The following is a 22,182-nucleotide window of genomic DNA, read 5'->3' on the forward strand; positions in this document are numbered from 1 at the left end:
ATCGATTTCAAAAAAAAAAAAAAAAAAAAAAAAACTGTGGAAAATGTCAAAAAAAATCGAAGATTCAAGTTTTAGACTCAAAAACAAGATTTTTTTGGATCTTTCAAAACTTCAAATTGGTCTTATAGTACGTAATTTCGCGATACTTTTGTAATCTGTAACCTTCAATTCCAAAATGACTTTTTTTTCAAAATTGAAAACTAATACGCGAGATACTTTTTATTTTTGTACCTATATTTTTTTATTCTACGTACATACAAGAATTTGAAAATTTGACTCATTTTAATCTGTCTTCAATTCTTCATCTTGCATTTTCCGTTCTCATAGTGGTTCCTTCAGATGTAAAGGAGGCCTCTCCTTCATTACTATTGGTCAAAGGGAGTAATCAAAAAATCAAACCACTATTCCTTCAAAGGACATTTTTCGATCAATGGGCATTGGCTTACACATTTCAAATACATGAATATTTTTCTTTCTTCAAAAATACTCAAAAATAAATCCGTTTTATTTTAAAATCCATGTAACAAAAGTTTTAGGTTATTATTCAGTGAAATAATGGATTTTTTTAGGAAAAATGACTGAATTCTGGAAAATAATGTCTAACGTTTGAAAAAACAGAAACCAATCATTGTACACTTAATGAAAATAAATCATCGAAAATGATCGGATTTTTTTTCAAGTAAAAAACTTATCAGCTTTGTCAGTAAACCGAATTCCATGAAATTAGAAATACCAATACCTATAGGTATATCGTAGGTAGGTATCAATAATCGTAATCCGAACTATTGAAAAAAATCAAACAACCAGATCAGCATTCACTACCTAAGTATAGTAAAAAATACCAATTACGACACCAAAAAGTTATGATAAAAATTAATATCGTACCTAATTGTTTTGTAGTTTTCCAAAGTCGACTCATGACTCATCTCGGTTTTCCTTTTTCTCTCAAAAGGTAAAATCCCCAGTAAAAATAATGAATCGAATCGAAAAAAAATGATGTTTGTAGGTAAAGTGGAATCAGATTCTCAAAATTCAACTAGGTATTTTTTTCTCAAATGAGATTGTTTTTTGAAAGCAGTCAGCACAAAATGAAAGGAACGGAAAAGAAGGTAAAGGAGAGGGGATGGGTCTCAAAAAGTTCCTATACTTTTGCATTTTTAAGCTAAAGAACAGGAAGGCTTATTTTGAAAAATTCATTGCAATAAAAGTTCACAAATTCTCCATTGGGTAAAATGTTTGGAAATTTTAGCTTAGGTAATCTTTCTAATGAGAGTTTTGAGTGAGGGGTGGGGGGGAGGTTAGGAGAATCTTTTAAGAGGGGCTAAGCGAGACATTTAGTAATAATAGATATCATAATTTAATGCCACCAAAAACACAACAAGCGATACATCACATTCGCATGATAATTTTTGAAATTATTCATCCCTCCCCCTCAAAGATGAACTCCTCAAATATAAGCTGAGGACGAGAATGACTGAAAAAAATTCTCCAACTTGGGAAGATTTGAAAACAAGGCAGAATGTAAATACCTTTTAGGTACAGATGCTTCGCAATTAAATTTTGTACCAGATCATGGTGTAAAAAATAATGTGACTTTTCGAAACCCTTTTCCGTCCCCATCTTTTTCATAAGAGCGACGCGACGGTGGAAATGAAGTGTCGCCTTCATTACAAAAACTGACAAAAACGATGAATTTTGGTCTAACTCGAATGATACGGATCTTGGATGGTTGTTATCTAATCGGATTTTCCCCCACTGAAATCGAGTTTGTAAATGTAACTACGAGTATGCAATATGTACCTATGCATACGAATATCCCAATCAAAAATAAATACACAACAGGTATACCTATGTAATAATTGTAGCTTTGAAGCATCCTATCCCATAACTTGATTTTTGAATTTAAAAAAATACAAACTCATGTATACGTAGACATACCTACGTAAACAAATAAATAAAGGAAATTTGACCCATTTTTTTCATTCTCCCTTATAATGAACTAGCCTAAATATTTACCTATTCGAGATATTCCCCAATTGTTATCATTATCAACGTAATAGAATCGAGATGATAGGTAAGTAAGTATCATCAATTAGGAAAAAAAATTCGACTACTCGAATACACATCAAAATCAAAAACAATCAAACCTGTCAACATAGCTATATTATCATCACCACATCGGCATGTTTTCCAACAAAACTTATCGATCAAATTGAAAAAAAGCAAAACAATCTCACTTTCTTTCATTGTACGTCCGTTGCATACTCGTACTCGTACATTTTTCCACACGTTGAACTCAAATAACTAGGTCTACGCGAGCACCAACCAATACCAATACGAAAACATTTGGGAAAAAAATTATCACACGCGTACATTTTCTACACAGACAAAACGACCGCGACACGAAACATATCGAAAAAAATTATTTCATAACCCAGTACCTATACGGTGAATTTTTGCACAGGTAACGTGTCTCCTATGATACGAAATAAACGTGAATTCACTCGTTGTCGTTTCATACGTAACACGGCAGTTCTCTCATACAGACATAAATTCGTCATATTATTTATCTACAGTATTCCACGTACCGAAGCAACGATCATTATCAACTGTTTAACAGCTGAATAGTGAATATCGTATACAATCATCATTCGCAAATGCAAATAAATACTCGAAAATCTACGCCATCCAATGCACCCCGCACCGCACCATCATTGCTGAGTCTCACTGAACTCAACCTATCAACATTGTAGCGTGTATCAAGCAGCATAATAGATAGCATGCAGCATATGTGCTGTGTTCTAATGCATATTGTACATAGGGCACCTCTACCTAGGCTTTACATTAAACTTTCCAATATCTAACTGATTAATTTTTTTTTTTACAAAATAATGTTTACACCTTTCCATTTGAAAACTGAAGGTATTTTTTCCTCAAAAATTTCGATTTTAATTTTCATTGCTTGGAAATCCTAAAGAAGGTACACTGATAGAAATTTTTCATAAGAGTTACTGTAAATTTGGCATCACTTACAATATTTTTGGCAAGTGTTGCCTTTTTACAGTAAATATTACGAAAAATCACGGAAAAAATGGTAAAACACCTTTTGTTTGGTATTTATTTCATAATTTTCCGTATTCAAGAAGAAGTTTTGTGTAACCATTGAGATAAATTGGGGAATGATTACTTGACGGAATAATTACGTAAAATTTCAAGTAATTTATTCGAAGTTTTAAAGGTACAAAAATGCATACCTAGTATTGCACACAGACAAAACCACAGAATTACATAAAAACACCAACTAATTGAAATCATTATTTGACTGAGAGTGAGAATATCAGGTGAGGAGTTCTGATCGAATTCCAAAACTGATGTAGAAATTTATAGTCTTTTGTACGGGAGAAGGAGGAGATGGAGTTAAGAAATTTCATAAAACGAGGGGATTTTTCAGAAAATTTTCATACGTGGACTAAACTAATAATTGCACTTGAAGAATCATGTGAGAAAATATTTTACGTAGCTCAATTCGTTCGGAATTTTAAGATATACAATTAGAATATCTACTCGTACTTTGTTTTTTTTTTCATTTCCTAAGAACTTTAAAAAACTGAAAAAGTACCCGCGTCGATTTTTTTGATAAATTTTGAAATCCTGTAGAGTAACAGACGTAAATTTTGAAATGCTAATTTAAACGCAATGATGAGATTCTTCTTCCTAAATCATCGATAAATGTTTTTAAAATATTACAAAAATATTAAACACTTATTTGATGAAATGATCTTTCCCCTCCCGGTTCCTTAGCTGTGAAAAAGGAGGAGTCCCGATAAGGCCACTTTTTAGGACCCGAAAATGTTGTAATAAATGTCCCAAATACGAATCTGGTTAGTTAACCCAAAATTACCACTTTTTGGGCTCCAGGGGTTCCCAAAGTTGTGAATAAAAACAGAATTTTAGGAACCACTGAGTATTATTTTCAAAAACTCTTTTCGTTTAAAATATCTGTTTGAATCCGATAAACATTATGTAAGGTGATTTTCTTATTCTCGACCCTCGAGGGCAGAAATTGGGGGGTTTTAATTTTTGGAAAATTCTGGAACCACTATTTTGGACCTACCCCTTTGAGCCCCTCTAAAAAGCTGCTTATAGTTTATTAGTATCTGAAAGACCTTCATCCTACCAAATATTGAGCTCAATAAAATTTTGCGCTGGTACTCAAAAATCCAATTTTCCAATTTTTCGTAATTTCGATGTTTTGGGAACCCCTGGAAAATTAGAAACCTGCAGTTTGCGCCAAACGTAACGTTTTGAAGTATACATTCAATAATCTGGATGAAAAAGTTGAATAAAGCTCCCTGTATATTCGTAATTTTGAACCCTTTTTTTGGAGCCCCCCACTTTAGACACCCCTGAAAAAGGCGTTGAAGCATATTTTTTCAAATGAATTTAAGAATTTACATTTGAAACACACCAGCAAATGCTCGATAATTTTTCATATGATTTTTACTGTAACTTTAAAAATTGGGCTATTTTGTGTCAAATTCTAAGATTTTACTCTTCGAAAAAACGTTAAAATCACGTTTTCACGATTTCAACGAAGTAAAATCTCAGAATTTGACCCAAAAAAAGCTCAATTTTGAATGTTACTGGATAAATGAAATGAAAAATTATTGAAGACTTGCTAGGGTGTTTCAAATGTAAATTCATCAAATTATATATTTGAAAAAATATGTGTAAATTCATTTTTTAGGGGTGCCTAAAGTGGGGGACTCCAAAAAAAGGCTTAAAAATTACGAATATACAGGGAGCTTAATTGAACTTTTTCATCTAGATAATTGAATATATATACCTCGAAAACGTTACGTTTGGCGCAAATCTCAGGTTTTCATTTTTTCAGGGGTTCCCAAAATATCGAAATTACGAAAAATTGGAAAATTGGATTTTTGAGGACCAGCGGAAAATTTTATTGAGCTCAAAATTTGGTAGGATGGAGGTCTTTCAGATACTAATGAACTGTAAAAAGCTTTTTAGCGGGATTCAAAGGGGTAGGTTCAAAATTGTAGTTCCAAAATTTTCCAAAAATCAAAACCCCCCCATTTCTGCTCTCGAGGGCCAAGAATAGAAAAATCACCTCGCATAACGTTTATTGGATTCAAACAGATATTTTTCGCTAAAAATGTTTATGAAAATAATACTCAGTGATTCCTAAAATTCTTTTTTATTCACAACTTTGGGAACCCCTGGAGCCCAAAAAATGGTCGTGTTGGGTTAACCAACCACGGATTCGTATTTGGGACATTTATTACAACATTTTAAGAGTGGTCGAGTCGATAACTGTGCGGGGCCCAAAAAGTGGCCTTATCAGGACTCCTCCTTTGAAAAAAAATAATGGGTGTAAACTGTGAAGTTTCTTCTCCGGTCATTGAACCGTCTGTATGGCTTGTTAAGGTCATCTTTCTGTCTGTCTGTCTACCTACTTGAGGTCATTGACCCATCTGTCAGCTTTCCCAATGTTGTTTGTCTGCCTGTCCTGCCTCTTTAGGTCGTCTGTCTGCCAATCTACTCTCTTGAGGTCATTGACCGTACCCGTCTGCCTATCTTACCTCCTGAGATCATTGATCCATCTGTCCAACTTCCCAAGGTCGTCTGTCTGTAATAGTCTACTGAGGTTACTGTCCCGTATTTCTGGGTTCCCAAGGTCGTTTGTCATCCTATTCGGTCTCTCAAGGTCATTTATGCGTCTTTCTGACCTCAAGGTCGTTTGCTTACCAGTCTGGCTGCTTGAGGTCATTGGCCCGTCTGTCTGGCTTCCCGGTCGCCTGTCTGTCTATCTGGTCCACTAAGGTCATTGATCCATATTTTTGGGTTTCCAAGGTCGTCTGTCACCCTTTCGGTCTCTCAAGGTCGTTGACCTATCTGTCTGACCTCTCATGGTCGTAGCTATCTACCTTCCGGAGTTCCCAGCAATTTATTGATTTTGTTTCAAGTTCTTATAAGTCAGTCTTGGTTTCCAAAAGTTTACTTTAATATGTACTACAGGTATAAATATTACAAAGATTAGTAGGTAATTTTTTTCAAATTTTCAAATGTCTAGCATACTGTCTGGAATTGACATTTTTTTTAAATTCTTGGAAGTCAGATCAAGTAGTTTAGAATTTTATGTCTATACCTACTCTAATCATTGTAAATCTTAACTTTTTTCAAGACGCATATCAGCGTCTTTTCATGCAAAATTCTCTATTGCAGAGATTTAACCAAAATAGATATCTGTCGTAAATATTACATCTTTGGAAGAATCCCATAAATCCATGAAGAAAATCAAAATGTAGCTGGAGGCTGCTGATAGGCAACAACACTTGATTTGAAAAAAATGGGTTCTGAGAAACCAATTTTATTGAGGCAACAAATTTTCATCGATATCGCTGGTAAAGATCTGATCCATTCAGGAATACAAGACAATCACGTTTTCGTTTGCAAAGTACATATCTAGGTATGTTTGAAAAAATTTTGAAAGTTCACTAAAAATTGAAAAGTTTATTTGAACTGCTGAGGTCAAAAATCTGCGAGGGGGGATTGCCAAAAGGCGATGCCAATTAAAACCAAGCAATAATCTATTCCAATATTCGAGCTGTATAAAAAGTTTAAAAGATCGAAATAATTTTCAAAAATCAGTAAAGTTGAGAAAAAAATAAACACCTTTGCATGATACAAAAAAATTGAACGAAAAATTACGACCCTTTTGATGACTGATTGGATGCACGTAAGTGCGCCAATCATTCTCACAAAAACGATACACTCATTCGGAATCACCGCAACACTTCATCAACTTTTCCTAACCATTTTTATCACCCACACGTTCCACTACACGAAGGTGTCATTGCACTGCTTAAAATTTATACGTTTTTTCCCGCAATCTGCAATAAAAAATTCTACATCGACCAAACTCTGTTTTTTCTTTTTTTCAATTTAAACAATCCGCTAGCGGTTTATTAATAGTAATATGCGTCCGCAGCGTCGCAAACGCATAAGCCACCCCACTGAGGATTATCGGTCTCAATAAAAGTTGCCTCGATTACACTTATAAAATGTACAATATACCCTAGCACTATATAAGCGCAAGTACACCACATATCTACGAACTCCTGGAGTAATTTTTTTACGATACTGGCAACTCGTAGTGTAAATTTCGCCACCAATTCCCCCCTCTCCTACCCTATTTTCTACAAAATCTCGTTGATAAGTTGGTGAAGAAGGGCTGCATCGCGTACCTACTCGTAAAACATCTCAAAAGTAGATTTTCACCAAACTGAAAAAAAATTCTCAAGCAATGAAATCTACAGTACGACTATATCAAGTACACGTTTCAATTTTTACGATTATCATGCAAACTCGTCGCCTGTTTGTGAGTTCTTTTTTTTCACTTATCAATAAAACAGTCCACTCGCGATAATTTTCTCGTCGAATCGTAAAAAATCTACAAACGCGTTCGAATACGCATTACTGTAATGAAAACTTTCGCGTTATTGCCAAGTGGATGAGAAGAAAGATACAGCCAGATGTGAGATTACCATCGAGGGTAGGTTTATTAGCGTATGGAGATTTTTTCAATGATGAGGATTACACGAGAAGATTAAATTGTATCGGATGGTATAAAATGCTCATAGGGGACGAAGAAAATTCACTCGCGAGCCAATTATGGTGTCATTCGCATCATCTTTGAAAAATAAAGGCATGGAAGTCAACGATGAGACGATGACTTGACAACTTCGTTTCAAGAACTGGAACAGGAGTTGAATGTACCTTTATTTTGTGCTCCCCAGTTTCCACTTGACTAGAATTAAATTTCTCGATCGAGGATAATTTTTTTTTTTTTCAAAGAGGGAAAAATTAACGGGTGAAACAATTTTCCACAGTTGACCTCTTTAAAAATTATTTTCTTCTTGGCAGTTTTTTTCCAGATGTAGACCTATTAGTTTGATGAACCATTACATGAGGTGTCTGAGGGAAAAGAATATTTAGCACTCACTTTCCTCTTCTCATCGGCAACTGCAATATTTTGAAAAAATTCCCGTTTAAAAAAAGAAAAAAATGATCAACAAGATGATAAATTTTCAGTGAAAGATGTATGGGCTAAGACTTCTTAGCTAAATGTAGAACTTTTTCCAAAACCAATCTAATTCTAACCCAGACCCATTTACCAAAAAACACATTTAAAACTTCTCCGCAAGTCGCTTTTCCTTCTCATCAACCTTCAACCATGGTAAAAACATTCGCTAAATAAACTCGGATCTCATTTCATCACTTTTTCTTCTTTCTCCGTTTTCGAAACAAAATGTACCCGATGAAAAAATTCATCAAAAAACTTATCGTCTCGAATTCGTATTCGTATTTCGAAAGTCATTACCCGAGACTTACTTTTTCATACAGAAGGTCGCGATTTCCACACAAAATTCCCATTTAAATAGAAACTTCGTCATGCGAGTCGTATTTAGCATCGCGATATACGCGGGCCAACGCCAAAGCGAAAACATAGCACGATGCGGCAAGGAGAGGAGGGCAGAAAAGAGCACCGTGTAAAAGAGAAAGAAATAAGTTACCGAAAACTTAGATCATTATGAAAAATTGGAAATGCTTGCATCTCTACTTAGTTTACGCTTCGTACAGCAAATTTATATCTTCCTGTCGAGTCGTTTTTTTTTCTTCGGCTGTGAAGCGAAATATTCGATGTTTCAATATGATTCTGCATATAGCGTAGCTCTGTATTTCTTACCTTTTATTAAAATATGTTTCCCTCCGAGCCATGACGTATCCGTAGTCAGGACTGGTAACGGTGTTTTATAAGCGTCCAAATACACGTTAACTGACGATAGATTAATCCCTCGACGAGAACATACAGGCGTTAGAGCGTCACTGTACAACAAAATGTAAACAAAAAAGAAAATTATCAAAAGTGTAAATAATGTCTTATAATGAATAAATTATTCGAAACGATCGAAGCGTCGCATACTTTGTAATTTTTATCTATGGTAGGCTGTAGGTAGGTACTAGGTACATATTTTAAATTTATATCACCATACGTCTTACATAGGTACCTAGCTACACCTGTCAAGCATGATTTTTTGTTTGTTTATTGAGTAATCTGTAGCTATCCAGGTAGGTATGTAAAAAGCTAAAAGTTGGGGGGGGGGTCTTCATTTTTTCTTTCTACATTCTGTTCCTGAATTTTTGATGATGATATGATTATGAAAGCAAAAAGCAGTGAGAATTTTTCGAGCCTCCACATCCAGGTTTTAAAGAAAGCAGTATAGCTTAATGAATAAAGATGATATGCATTTCAGTATGAAATATACGAGAAACCAAATCTGCAGAATTTTTTGCTCTAAAATTTGGATAGGTACCTTTTTTCCCGTACGATTTATATTCTTTTTCAAAAATTAGGTACTAGGTACCTCTAACACAAATGATGAAAAAAAAATTGAATTTTGGTCAAAATACTGCAAATTTGTGATGGAATCATAGAAAAAATGATTTCGTCACCTTCGATACAGTTTTGAAATTGGTTTGAAACAATTTTTGTAATTTTTGTTTACGTTTCAATGATACCATTCAAAACGGTTTAAATTGCAAATCGGCTCTTCTATTCAATTTCAAGTAAGAATGAACTGCAGGTATCCAGAGTTATTCGAAATGTGACCTTGCGACCTATCAAGATGAGGATTTCAAATATTACAATAAAATTTTTTTTAGCATTTCTGAAAAAAATTAAGTAGAGCAAAAAATGGAGTTAAGATTTTTGAAATTTTAGAAAATGTCCTTTGACCTGCCAAAATGACATGAAATTTTGCAAAAATTTCAAATATTACGATTGAAATGTTTTTTTGAGCATACCTGAAAAAATATTGAGCTCAAAAATGTGATTTTTGATACATAGGTACCTACATAGGAAAAAGTCACATGACCTATCAAGATGAGTTAAAATTTCGCGAAAATTTCTAGTATTGCCATGGAAATATTTCTCAGCATATCTGTGAAGAATTTCAAGCCCAAAATTGGGTCATGAGCAGGGCTCGGATATTCTTTCCCAAAAAAACCCAAAATATGCGCTTAAATATTCCCTAAAAAATGCCAAAATATGCTCTAAAAAGTAAAAATATTCCCTAACGATATGGGCATAGTTTTACAGGAAAAATCAATCCCTATACGATTTTGCTAATATTGTTGTGTAATACCAAGAATTCACGAACAAAAATGCAAAACAGAGCGTTTTAGAATCACGAAAAGGTAATTCTAATCCCATTAATAAAAAACAAATAAAATAAAAAAAATAAAAAAAGTAGGTACAAGAGGGCTATTGCCAGTTTTACAAATTTTGTGGGAAAAAATGAAAAATAGTCAAATACTTATTTGATGCAAAAATTTGGAATTGATTAAAATATTCCCTAAAAACCGCTAAAAACATAAAATATGCTCTAAAAAGGCAAAATATTCCATAAAAAATGCCAAAATATGCTTTTATATATGTGACCATCCGCGATAAAACCGACCATCCGTCGCAAAAAATCGAAAATTTTTTTTTCGCAAATTTTTGTTCCCTAAACCATTTAAGGCCCAAAAATAGGCGAAAAAACATTTTTCGATTTTTGCGACGGATGGTCGGTTTTATCACGGACGGTCACATATGCTTTTATGGTGAAATATGCCAAAATATGCTCTAACGAATTAGGCTCATTTTACTTCAAATTTCATGAATCGTGGAGATAATTGAAAAATTCCCTATCCTCTGTGCATACAAAAAATATGCTGCAGCATAAAAATCCGAGCCCTGGTCATGAGTTTCGAAATTTTTGCGGAAATAATCACGTGACCTCACCTATTAAAATGAGTTGAAATTTTCCGAAAATTTTAAATATTATGATGAAAATATTTTGGAACATTTCTGCGAAGAATTTTGACTTTAAAACTCATGGCTCATCAGTTTCGGAAGTTATGAAAAAGTACCATGAGGGCTATAAGCACCCATTAAATGACCTGCAATAAATATATTTGAATTTGAATTTGAATTTGTGTTGAGCTAAAATTTTGAGAGAAAGTCAAAAATTTCTATTAAAACTTTTTTTGAGCATTTTAGAAGAATTTTGAGCTAGAAATCGAGTAAATTTTTCCAGTATTTATGAAAAAATGTCATACGACCCCAGGGAAAATCCAGCTAAACCCATTACAAGGCACATTTGAAATTTTCAAGTGACCTTGAAAACATAATTTTAACCTTAGATTTTCTATTTGTTCATACCATTTTTGGGTTTAGAATAAGTTTTGAACAAAATATTTGAAACTATCGTGAAATTTTAACCCATTTTGATAGGTCACATGACACGTTTTCGGAAATCTTGAAAATCATGACTGAATTTTGGACTCAACATTAAAAAAAAACAACCAAAAAACATTTTCACCGACGCATTTTGAATTCTTGTAAAAATTCAATACTTAGGTACATTTTGATTGGTTTCATCATTCCTTCAAAAATTCAGAAAATCATGACTCAATTTTGGGAACAAATTCCATCGCATCTAATAACGAATAACGATATTTGAAATCATCGAGAAATTCCCATCTATTTTCATGCGTCAGAATTTCATTTTTGAAAGTTCACTTTCATGTATGTACCTCTGGTACTTGAAATCGAACACTGGTTCTCATCCTCGGGCACCAGAGGTATCATCACTGATGACCAATTGACCTATGGACTTTTTTGTACATTTAAAAGTTCTGTATCTACATAAAAAATGCTTTGAAAAACACTGAGCCTTTTAGTAGTGTCTATAGCATTCTATAGTAAGTATAAGTCGATCGAAAACTGCCAAAGATAGAAATTTCCAACAGAAATGTCAACTTCAAGAGGGGGAGGGGGATTTTTTTCACATGTTCGTCTACACATTGGAAAAATATCTCAAAAAATTCAAACATTTTCATATTATAGGTTTCTGATGGTAATTTTGCAATAAGTGCCATACTTGTAATTTTTTTCCTCGAAAATGAAAAAGAAATGTCCATACAATTTTTTCATATGTTATTCTACATAAAAAGGACTAAAACTGTGAATATTTTCAGAATTTTTACTCGTGGACATCATAATTATATTTGAATTACAGCTTTTTAAATCGATTGTTTTAGGTTTTTTAAAGCGGAAACACTGATTTTTACATCACTCATCGATTACCCTCTCAAAAAAAATCGAAAAATGTCCGGTTTCGCACATTCTTCATCGTTTGATGACCTCTACATATGATCTGATTTTGAAAAAAAAAATAATAAAGGAAGATTACCTCAGATTAGTGTAATCACGAAGATCAAACGAGAGGAGGAAAAAAGTTGAAACTATGTAACCAAGATTTGATGATCACTAAAACGGAGTTGGTGAGTTGATTCCCAAAACACAAAAAATGGTCAAATAGATTCCTACCACAATTCTGCTCATGCAGCAGAAAATTGGTTTAGGTTTCATTCATAAATAGTTGGCTAGCGGAGGTAAAAAAATGAAATGAAATTTTTTTTTTGTGTTATCACTATTTGGGCTTTTTCGCTGTTATCACCAATATGTTACCAAAGTAATCGTAAATCACTCATGAACATAAGTAATTCTATTTTATGTTCATGAAAAAAATTATTATACTTTGTAAAATTCACTCGTATTCTTAGGTACTATACGTCATGGTTCAAGCTAGAAAAATTATTGCCATCATCTGCGTAGTGCTCTTGTTCATAATAATTGGTACGTGTCCTACTTAATTTCATATCTTCTGAAAAATTTTATCAACTATGCGTTTGTAAATTTTTTTACTCGTACTGATGCATTGAAAAATCATTTCTTCGAATATTTTTCAGTTATAACGATGGGCATAATTTTATTCATAGAATGGGTAGACTATCGTTCTTACGAGGTGGCTCGAAAACGTATGTAATTATTCGTGTTTTATTAATTAGATTTTTCAAATTAGGTAGGTACTCGTTGAAACGTATTCCTAATTCGCATCTACATACTTTCAGAATGTTACGATTACGTACAGTTTGCCTGCGATCACCCAGTTACCAATAATACTACAAATAGTCCTTTAAGCCCGATTATGGGAGGCAAAGATGCTCTAGAAGGAGCGTTTCCTCACATGGTAGGCTACACATATAGGTTTAGTGGTATCTGCGATCGGATAGGTATCATATTGAACAATTTAACACATTACTTTTCAAGGCGTGTTTAGAGATGGCAGAAGAAACCACAGCCAATCGTTGTGGCGCGACATTAATCAGCGCAAAATTTGTACTAACTGCGGCCCATTGTGTATCTCGTTACAAGTAAATAATCTACAGGTTGATCGATTTTGATCAAGTAGGTATTTTAAAATAATTGCCAATGTATATTTTACAGCACGACTCGAGTCACTGTTAAATTAGGAAGTGTGTACTGCGCTAGCGGGAAAATTCATGGCGTTAAGAAAATGATTATTCATAGGTCATTCGACTCCAAGACTGCTGCAAACGATATCGCTCTATTAGAACTAGACGTAAAAGTAGATTTCTCACCATACATCAGACCAATATGTTTAAGCACAATAATCGACTATGGTGTTAAAAATCTCTTCGTATCCGGATGGGGCAGAGATGAGAGTAATTTTTCCACCATATCTTATTCGTATTCCGAATTAGTTATAAAATGATTAATTTTTTTTTCAATCGCAATGACGCATTGTTATACTTTTTATAGATAATAAGCTATCGGATCGTCTTCAAGTAGTGGAAACATACGTTGACGAACGAGTTTTGGCAACATGTGTAAATCAATTCGGATTTGAAACTCATCCTACGAAAATTTGCGCTGCACATCCTACTCAACGTAAAAGCGCCTGTCAAGTAAATAAAAACCATCACAAGCACCATTCACACACTTTCAAGTTTTTCAAAAAAAATATATGATTTTCGAACAGGGTGATTCTGGAGGACCTCTGCAGAGTCTTATGGATGATCAGTTGTGTCCAAATGTTTACAAACAAATTGGTATTGTTTCTCACGATGCTAATGTAAACTGTACGGTGAAAGCAAATCAGCCACATGTCGTTGCCTACACCAAAGTGCGCCCTTACGTTCCTTGGATCGTGAAAAACGTTTGGCCAGAGTTGTTACCAAATACACTGGGGTTGCTGACTTGAAACGCATGCTCAGCTCATAGTTTAAATTTTTTTTTTAAAATTAGTTAATAAAAGCTCATTTTATTCCGAGCAAGATTCAATTTCAGTTTATAGTATTCATTACGAAGGAAGGAAGAGAGCTACAAAATCAGAATCGAAGCTCAAGCTGCAAACAAAGTTCTCCCTCTCCATTTAATGATCTTCGAGACTACCCCAATATATTTTTATTCTGAACAAAAATTCGACTAAAATATTACCAAGTGTAGGCAAGGGAGAATTTCAAATCAAAAAATTACAACCGTATGTCGTCGCATAAAATGAAATCTCATTTCGTCTCGAGGGTAATTTCATCGCAAAAACCACGACCCCCCTTCCACCTTTGCCTACATCGAACAAAATACCGAGACTCGTTCGGTAAAATACGAAAAAAAAAGTGTTTTCTGCAATATCTATATGTTTTTAAATCACCTTACAGACATAAAAGAAATACTACAATCCCTCTAAACCTGTATACCTATTACCGAGCTACCAACGGAAGTCGAAGAAATTTCACTAAAAGGAAAACTTTAAAAGTATACCTTTTCAATTCCACGCAACTCGATGCCTCTAATACTATGCAATTTCAACCGTCAACGACCAAACAGAAAGAGAGAAAAATAAAACATTACTCAGCTGGCCCTTTTTATAGGTGGCAATAAAGAAATTCCATTATTACACGATGGACGATGGACTTCTGCTTGTGGCTCAGGTTATCCCCTGTACTGTACGTATATAGTCTAGTTCGCGTTTCAGAACACCAAAAACGATATAAAAATTTTCACAAATCAACTATTCGTAAACGTACATAAGTTAGTCTAGGTAGGTAACTCTAACTACGTCGAAATCGAAATAAAGCAATAAACGCATTAACGTGTTATTTTCTTCGATTACCTAGTCGCATTGCCTCTGGTTCGAGTCGTTGATTATTTTTATATACGAAAAAAAAATACGATCGTGCCCCCTCAGCTTCCATCTTTACCCCCACCATCGACGAGGAACCTAGCTCAGTGCGATGTAATATGTAGTTATACGTTTGCAATATGTAATTTGTGGCACCTACGACATGACGTTGTGTGGGTTAAATTTTAAAGGTCAATAGCGAATTCTCGCCGATAATTGCGGAAAATTTTACAGAAAGTACTGCGATTGAAATTTCGTGACAAATGTGAAAGTAAATTATACTCGAACAGCGAACATTCGTTTTTTCTGGCTTCAATTACGACTTTGATTTAATCTTTAACAGAGATCGTTTTCAATTTTAGAAAAACATACCTATTACGTTCAAGCTACAGGGGAGGGAGCAGAGAGCAGAAAAATTAATGGTCTTTGATTTTTCTTTTTTTATACCTACGTGACGTGGTTTGAATTAAAATGAATCAATTTTCATGAAACATTTTCTGGACTTTCATGATAAAATCACGCTGCAAATCTGGCATTTTTCTTTAAACAGTTTCAATTTCCCAAATCGTTCAAGAAACCGTATTTTTTGGGAGGGGGGGAGGAGAGGTTGTGTTTTTAATAGCTCTTAATTTTTAATTTCGAGTTTTAAAAAAAAATTGAAAAAGTCGAAATGAAATTCAACACTTACACAATCTGTTTTGATGGAGATTTTGATGCATACGAATTTTTATCGATGTAAAACTATAAAAGAGGACTCTTGGATTTTTATACTGGAAAAAAATGGAACAAAAATACGGATCAATACCAGCTCCAGAATTGCTTAAACTGCTAAAAATTGATCTGGGCTTCGTGAAAATCAAAAGTGGGATATAAATGAATTTCAGCTTCACCTGGACGTTGATGCACCAACCTCGAGGACAAACATGTCACTGAAAATTCAGGGAGGGCCCTGGGCTACTAAAAGTTGTCATTACTCGGTTCAAGAGAGAGAGACCGAAAGTAAGATGATGCCAGCTTTCTACTTCAATTTGGCCGAAATTAGTTTTTTTTTTTTGGAGATTACATTTTTGAATTTTCAAAACATCTTCAAAAACCTAGAAACGAAATTCAGCACTGGAAATTCCTCATGGAAGTGTAGGTACCTACTTTCTATTGCTTGTTATTTTAATTTTTTCGTTTACCTACTTTCTTTTTGGAGTATGGTATACCTACAAATATGTACAAGAAAAGCTGTAAATCACTGATTCATTGATCTTTAGAGTCAGACTTGATAAGTAAGTGCCTGAAAGTTTAATTCAGTGTGACTCGAAAAATCAGAACTTGGTCAATTTTTTCAAAGTTCTTCAAAGTCAGACGAAATATTGCAAAATCATTCACTCAAGGAATAGATCTAATTTTTCTCCATTTTCCCTCTGTTTTCGAATTTCAGATTCACGCTTACCAAAAGAAACAAGTAGGTAGGTAGGTAATTTAACAAAAATTGTTGATGATTTCCCGAAAATAAGGGGTACTTATTTTATCAAAAAATATTAGTAATTTGCCCCCCCCGCCCCTCCAAAGAAATCCAATCAAAACCTAGAAAAATGCGATTTAAAAATTGAAAATCATGAAATCTTTCATCCTACTCTAGCAAAAATCTATCAACCTTTGAATACTCAACCTTCGACAACAGTGAGAGAAAGTGTATCATTAGGGGTCCAATTGCCTATTCCTTAAAATGTCATAAAATATCTTGAAAATTTAAGATAGAAATAAGCGAGTCTTGACTGGTACATTAAAATTCGACCAAAAAAATATTTTCTTCACAACAATCACTGATCATTTGATTCTTCCATCTATTTTCTATACGATTTCTGAGCTATTTTAAAAAATCCAAATCCTTGCAAAAACCTCAATTATTGATTAATAGCGTGAAATTTTTTTCGATTTTTTTCCACAAAATTTTGGTAGGTAGGTGGGTAGGTACTGAAAAAGCACTGAGAAGTCTTGTCTAAAAAATTCGCGAATATTCGAACTCGTCAGCAGCCTCGAAAACCAATGAAAATTATATGCTCAGATATAATTTCAATTTTTATAGCAAATTAGTAAAAATAACAAAGTTTACCCCCCTCCCTCCCTCCTCATGTAGGGTTAGAACAAGAATTATGGAATTGTTATTTCATTTGCTTTAATTTTTAGCGCTGGTTTTAGTAAAGTATGCTTGAAGCTTCTTCATCATTCGAGTTGTATTCACTTACAGTTCTGCGCCAGGAGCATATCTTTTACAGTTTCATAAGGAAAGCTCATATTACCAGATCATCAAGAATAATATCATATGTAACTGAGCAAAATTGGAGGACCCAACTGAAATACATAGAATAAGTAAGCTTGTAAATGATGGATCAGCGCTTTTCAACAGGTAAGTACAAATACAAAAAATTTTAGAAAAAAAGCACACATTCAATTTTTTTAAATAAGAAATTATGCCGCATTTTAAAACTTCAAGGACTTCTAAGACAATACTGGAGAGATTACAGCCTTGAAATTTATCCGATCCCCCCTCCCCGAAAAATGGTATTTCTAGAGTGGCTCCGTTGTAGAAGTTCCTTCACATTTTTCTAGATTAAAAGTAATTTTTTGAAAAATGAACCGCACAGTCCTATTTTACGCAATTTTTCCTGCTGGTATCAAAATTCGGCTTCAAGAAAAGATTTTCGTTAAAATGTGGCCTGAAAATACTTTTTAAACGGAATAACTACCTCACCATTTAATTTTCCCTTCTATATTAGGCCTACTTATGCAATTTCTGGGCTATTTTAGAAAAAACAAATCCCTGCAGAATATTTAATTTTAATACCGGTCATTTGAATTTGTTTTCGTGAGTAGAGCCCTACTTGATTAAATTAACGAAACCACTCGGTCACTTGGCTGAAGACAATACAAGAAACATAATTTTTCCAAGAATAGGGGAAAAAGAAGGACATCCGATCGATTTTTAATAATCTCATCTTATATTAAATCAGTTTCCACGTTTATTAGAACATCCGAAGCATTCACTCGTAATCATCATCACTGTCTACAAAAAAAACATACGTTCGAGAGACAGAAGAGGGAAAAAAGAACGTACCTAGTAGAAGTGAAAGGTAAAGTTCAAACGAGCGTCGACGTTTTGAACCATCGACAGGGACGGTAATTGAGCTTCGTTTTTGTTGTTTTTGAAACGACATTAAAATGAGATTCGTTCAGCGCGAAAATGCGAAAATCGACCCCTATATCGGCGTGTTTTTCTTATTAGTGAAAAAAAATACCTTAAATAAGATCGCTTTTTAGTGATTATTATTATTTCAGCGAGCGAGTTTTTGAAAATAAGAAGGCCGAGGCGAAATGGCGCGGTGAGGAGCGACGGATGACGAAAATATACGCGAATATTTCAATATCAAACAAATTTCAAATATTGGTAGGTATCTTCTCGAGACTCAATATGCAAATTATATGATAAAGAGAGTAGTCCAGATGTAAATATTCGATTGCATCGCATTAATTTATATAGCTTTCGCTTTTTAATATGGTTCTAAAGAAACAATTTCGATTTCGGTACACCTGGGCGAAAATTTACATAGATTTTAAATTTCGTCTCGTATACCTACTCGACGAGATCGTAAAATTAAGATGGGTTTTTTTCGTTTTAACCAATTTAAATTGTTGAGATAAGTAAATATCTACGTTTTAGAGGTAGTTTGAAATTCCTAGTATGTACTATACGATGTTGTTGCCAATATTGCACCAGTTGAGGAAATAAAAAACTTGAAAAAAGTAGATGTAAAGTTTGATTTTTAAAATTTCAAAAATTGAAACGCAATATTTTTAAGAACTATCCAAATTTGAAGAGTCTTTTTAGAAATTTCCGAAACCAAAGCCTCTTTAAATTTCACAACAAACATCCTGTTGGTATAAAATTCTTCATCTCTCGTATCAGTTTGTACCCAAATCCCAAACACAGCATATGCTTAAAAGGGCACCGTGTAATATGCACCCAGCAAACTGCAATGGCAAAAATTTAATTGCAACCGAGACCATTATCATGTAAAACATGCAACCAACATTCATTCTAGATGTAATTACACCGAGAATACTCGGCGGAGTAAATTTACGCCCTCTATGAATATTTTCGCGCCTCTCGACGACGTAGGCGTTAAAAGCATCGTAAATTTATCCACGTTCACATATCCTCTCTTTCACCTCCATCTTGTGTATAAAATATACAGTAAATTCAAACGCAATTTATTCTAAATGCACGCCGCATTGTTTATTTGGTCGCTGCCGAAGCAGCAGCCAGCTATGAGCTAGCAGACTCGAGGCGGAAAAATTCTCATCAGATTTTGTTATTCCTATTTTAAAAACGAAAGAAAAAAAAAACCTGTATAAGTAATTTTCTAAAACGAAATTAACGCGTCGAGTTTCATCGACCTACAAAATTCAATTAACACCGAGACAGTTTTTCCTGGTCGTGATGTCGAGCTCACCCCTACAACCTCATCGTCGCGTCGTTGTCGTCGTCGTTCGAAATCATAACTTCTTTTTTACTTTCGCAAACGCCCGTAGCAATTTTTCATTAGCATGATAAACGAGACACGATAACCGAGAACGAAAAAGAGGATACCTGAATGAAATATGTCGATTGTCGAATTGCCTTTTATCGCGTGTGCGCCCCTTGTTCCACCTCCAGACCCCCAGACCGTCGAAAGGCAAAAAATTTACATTTTCTTTGTCACTCAATTCGTCCGTATAACGATGCTAATCCAATTTAATGTCTGTGAAACGTCAACTTTCTTATAAGACACAACCGTTCTCCACATATATAAACTATAGATAGGTTAAGTACCGTTCTCGTGTATTCTTCTTTCCAAACGATCGTATTATACCTACAGTGCATAACATACCTAGCAGCCTGCAACACTATTATACTACCTATAACATTATAACGAGGTAATCTGACGTACCAATGCGACGAAACGTGTAGTTAACCGTCAAATTTTCTTTCATTCGTGTCAGCTTTTTAAAAAAAAAAATTCCATCTGACTAACATACGACGAGTAAGGTAACGTACGAGAAATAACTTTCCGTAATTAGGTTTCTCGATAAAGTGTCTGATACTCCCAAGCACGACATTGTAACTTCCCTTCACCCTTGAAATAATAGTTATCGGAGTTCATTCTGCTGGATGTCATGTCACAGGTTTTGTAACCGTTTATCGAGTCGATTGTTAAATTTTTATGCATCGAGAATTATTTTTTAAATTGGTGAAAAAATCGACAAATCACATAAAATCTTCCCAACTTCTCTTTCAAAATTAGGTACCTAACTAATAATAAAAAAACAAAAAAAAACAATATACCTAAGTTCAAATTATAGTTCCAAATTTCCAATTCAAAATTACCTACAACAATAAAGGCCAAAACCCATAAATTACATTTCCTTCCTTCTTCCTCATTCAATTTTCATTTCAAAAAAAAATCATTTCATTCGCAAATCAATTACAAAAAAGCCACCAAAGGAAGAATGTATAAATTGAATATACAAAGAACGCGGAACCCTTCACCAACTTCTCCAATCTCGTATTCGATTGCGTTCATAAAAGGTCCTATAGGTACCTATTAATTTCGCAACTTACTCGACATCTTAACGTTGTTGTCGTTTATCGTTCATTATTACGAGTATAACGAGATTCGCGTATCATTATCGTTTCAAGAAGAAACTACGCGGATGCCGCCTTGGAACGGATTTACATTTCGAAATATGTAGCTGAGGATTTTTAAACCCCCTTATATAAGAGGCTTACCGATTACTTTGTTATGCAATTTTAAGACTCTTAAATGATGTTTTGTTTCATCTAACGAAATAATCCTGTGTAAGGAAAATACATGACATGGTAGTCGAAGAACGACGTGCAATCTAGCTAAGCATTTTTTTTTCACTACCGTGTACTTATCTCAGCGTTACCGCAATTTACGTACTCGCTCATTCGTCAACCTCCCTCATCCTTTATTATACGTAGGTACCTACTGTAATTTCACAGTGCACCACGAATCGAAAGACCAAAGCCGGAAATTCATCGTCGATTTTCCACCTCGGTGGGTGAATCGTCATGTCGTCTCGTTTCAATCAAGCAAAACCTACATACGTCAGCTGAAAATGTCTCGCATATAGGTACATACTGCAAAACCTGCACAGTTCACAAGATACGAAAACACCAATACGAAGTAGGTACTAGGTAGGTATATAATTTCGAGCTTTAATTAGGTATAGTAAAATGTCACATTACTGTCTAATGGAATTCAGAAATTTGAAACACGTATTTTATACGCCATTGTCTATACCCACGTTTAGTATTTATAGGTACCTACTTTTTTCTTCTTGTAGGTATTTAAGTACTACGATTGACTGATCGAGAAATTTCAGGCTGATATAAAAACCGTCCAAATTGACTTCAGCATGTACATATGAATAAACGCGATTGGTGCTGGTTGGTGACTCTTTTGTCTAATTACATGCTATATATATTTTTTTTTTACCATTTTCTAGAAGCTTTAAAAAGGCTCAAAACCTCCATCAATCGATTTGAACGGTCAAAAATAAGGTATGAACCAAATTCCAGCTTTTTATCTCAATTTGATCAATCTGTCACTTACCGACACAACATTTTTGTTGACACATATATTGATACATGACAAGTGAGAAGTTGATATCAAAATCAAATGTTGTCACCCTTCATTTTTCCCTCGACAAGGTCTCAACATTGGTGTCATTTTTTTGAGTGTAAAAGTGGCAACTTTTGATTGAAATTGAGCGAAATGTGCCCAAAACTCTTTTTTTGATTCAATTAAAATTAACAAAATTAATCTCAAAAATATTTCTCCCTAAACATTTTTTTTTTGAAGAGAAAAATTTGCCCGTGGTTTGGATCAAACCCAGGTTGCCACTGTCCTACACACTTCAGTCATACGTATTCTCTAACTTCTGGACTGTTGCCACCGTTGACAAGAGAGCTCTTAAAAGAATAATCAGTCCAATCTATTCTGGGTTTAGAAAA

General features: G+C 34.2%; 2 protein-coding genes across 6 annotated transcripts in view; one reads left to right on the forward strand and one right to left on the reverse strand.

Moving 5' to 3' along the window:
* The window catches only part of LOC135842288 (pleckstrin homology domain-containing family G member 5), a 187,655-nt gene that overhangs the window by 28,237 nt on the left and 137,236 nt on the right, over positions 1-22,182 (reverse strand). For 3 of the 5 annotated variants that reach the window (XM_065359669.1, XM_065359668.1, XM_065359670.1), the window contains one exon: positions 8,768-8,907. In XM_065359669.1, coding sequence (XP_065215741.1) covers positions 8,768-8,907 — 140 coding nt within the window. Of the gene's footprint in view, positions 1-2,147; positions 2,173-2,237; positions 2,611-8,767; positions 8,908-22,182 lie in introns of those variants that run through there. The other 2 variants (XM_065359673.1, XM_065359671.1) reach the window with 2 other exon arrangements.
* On the forward strand, positions 12,605-14,221 carry LOC135844235 (cathepsin G-like). Its single transcript, XM_065362383.1, has 7 exons — positions 12,605-12,766; positions 12,880-12,948; positions 13,042-13,160; positions 13,241-13,344; positions 13,418-13,656; positions 13,754-13,899; positions 13,974-14,221. Exons 1-7 carry the CDS (start codon positions 12,706-12,708, stop codon positions 14,193-14,195), a joined length of 960 nt encoding a protein of 319 aa, XP_065218455.1. The 5' UTR covers positions 12,605-12,705; the 3' UTR covers positions 14,196-14,221.

The sequence above is a fragment of the Planococcus citri genome, chromosome 4 (genome assembly GCF_950023065.1).
Source record: "Planococcus citri chromosome 4, ihPlaCitr1.1, whole genome shotgun sequence".
In the NCBI taxonomy this organism is placed as follows: Eukaryota; Metazoa; Arthropoda; class Insecta; order Hemiptera; family Pseudococcidae; genus Planococcus; species Planococcus citri.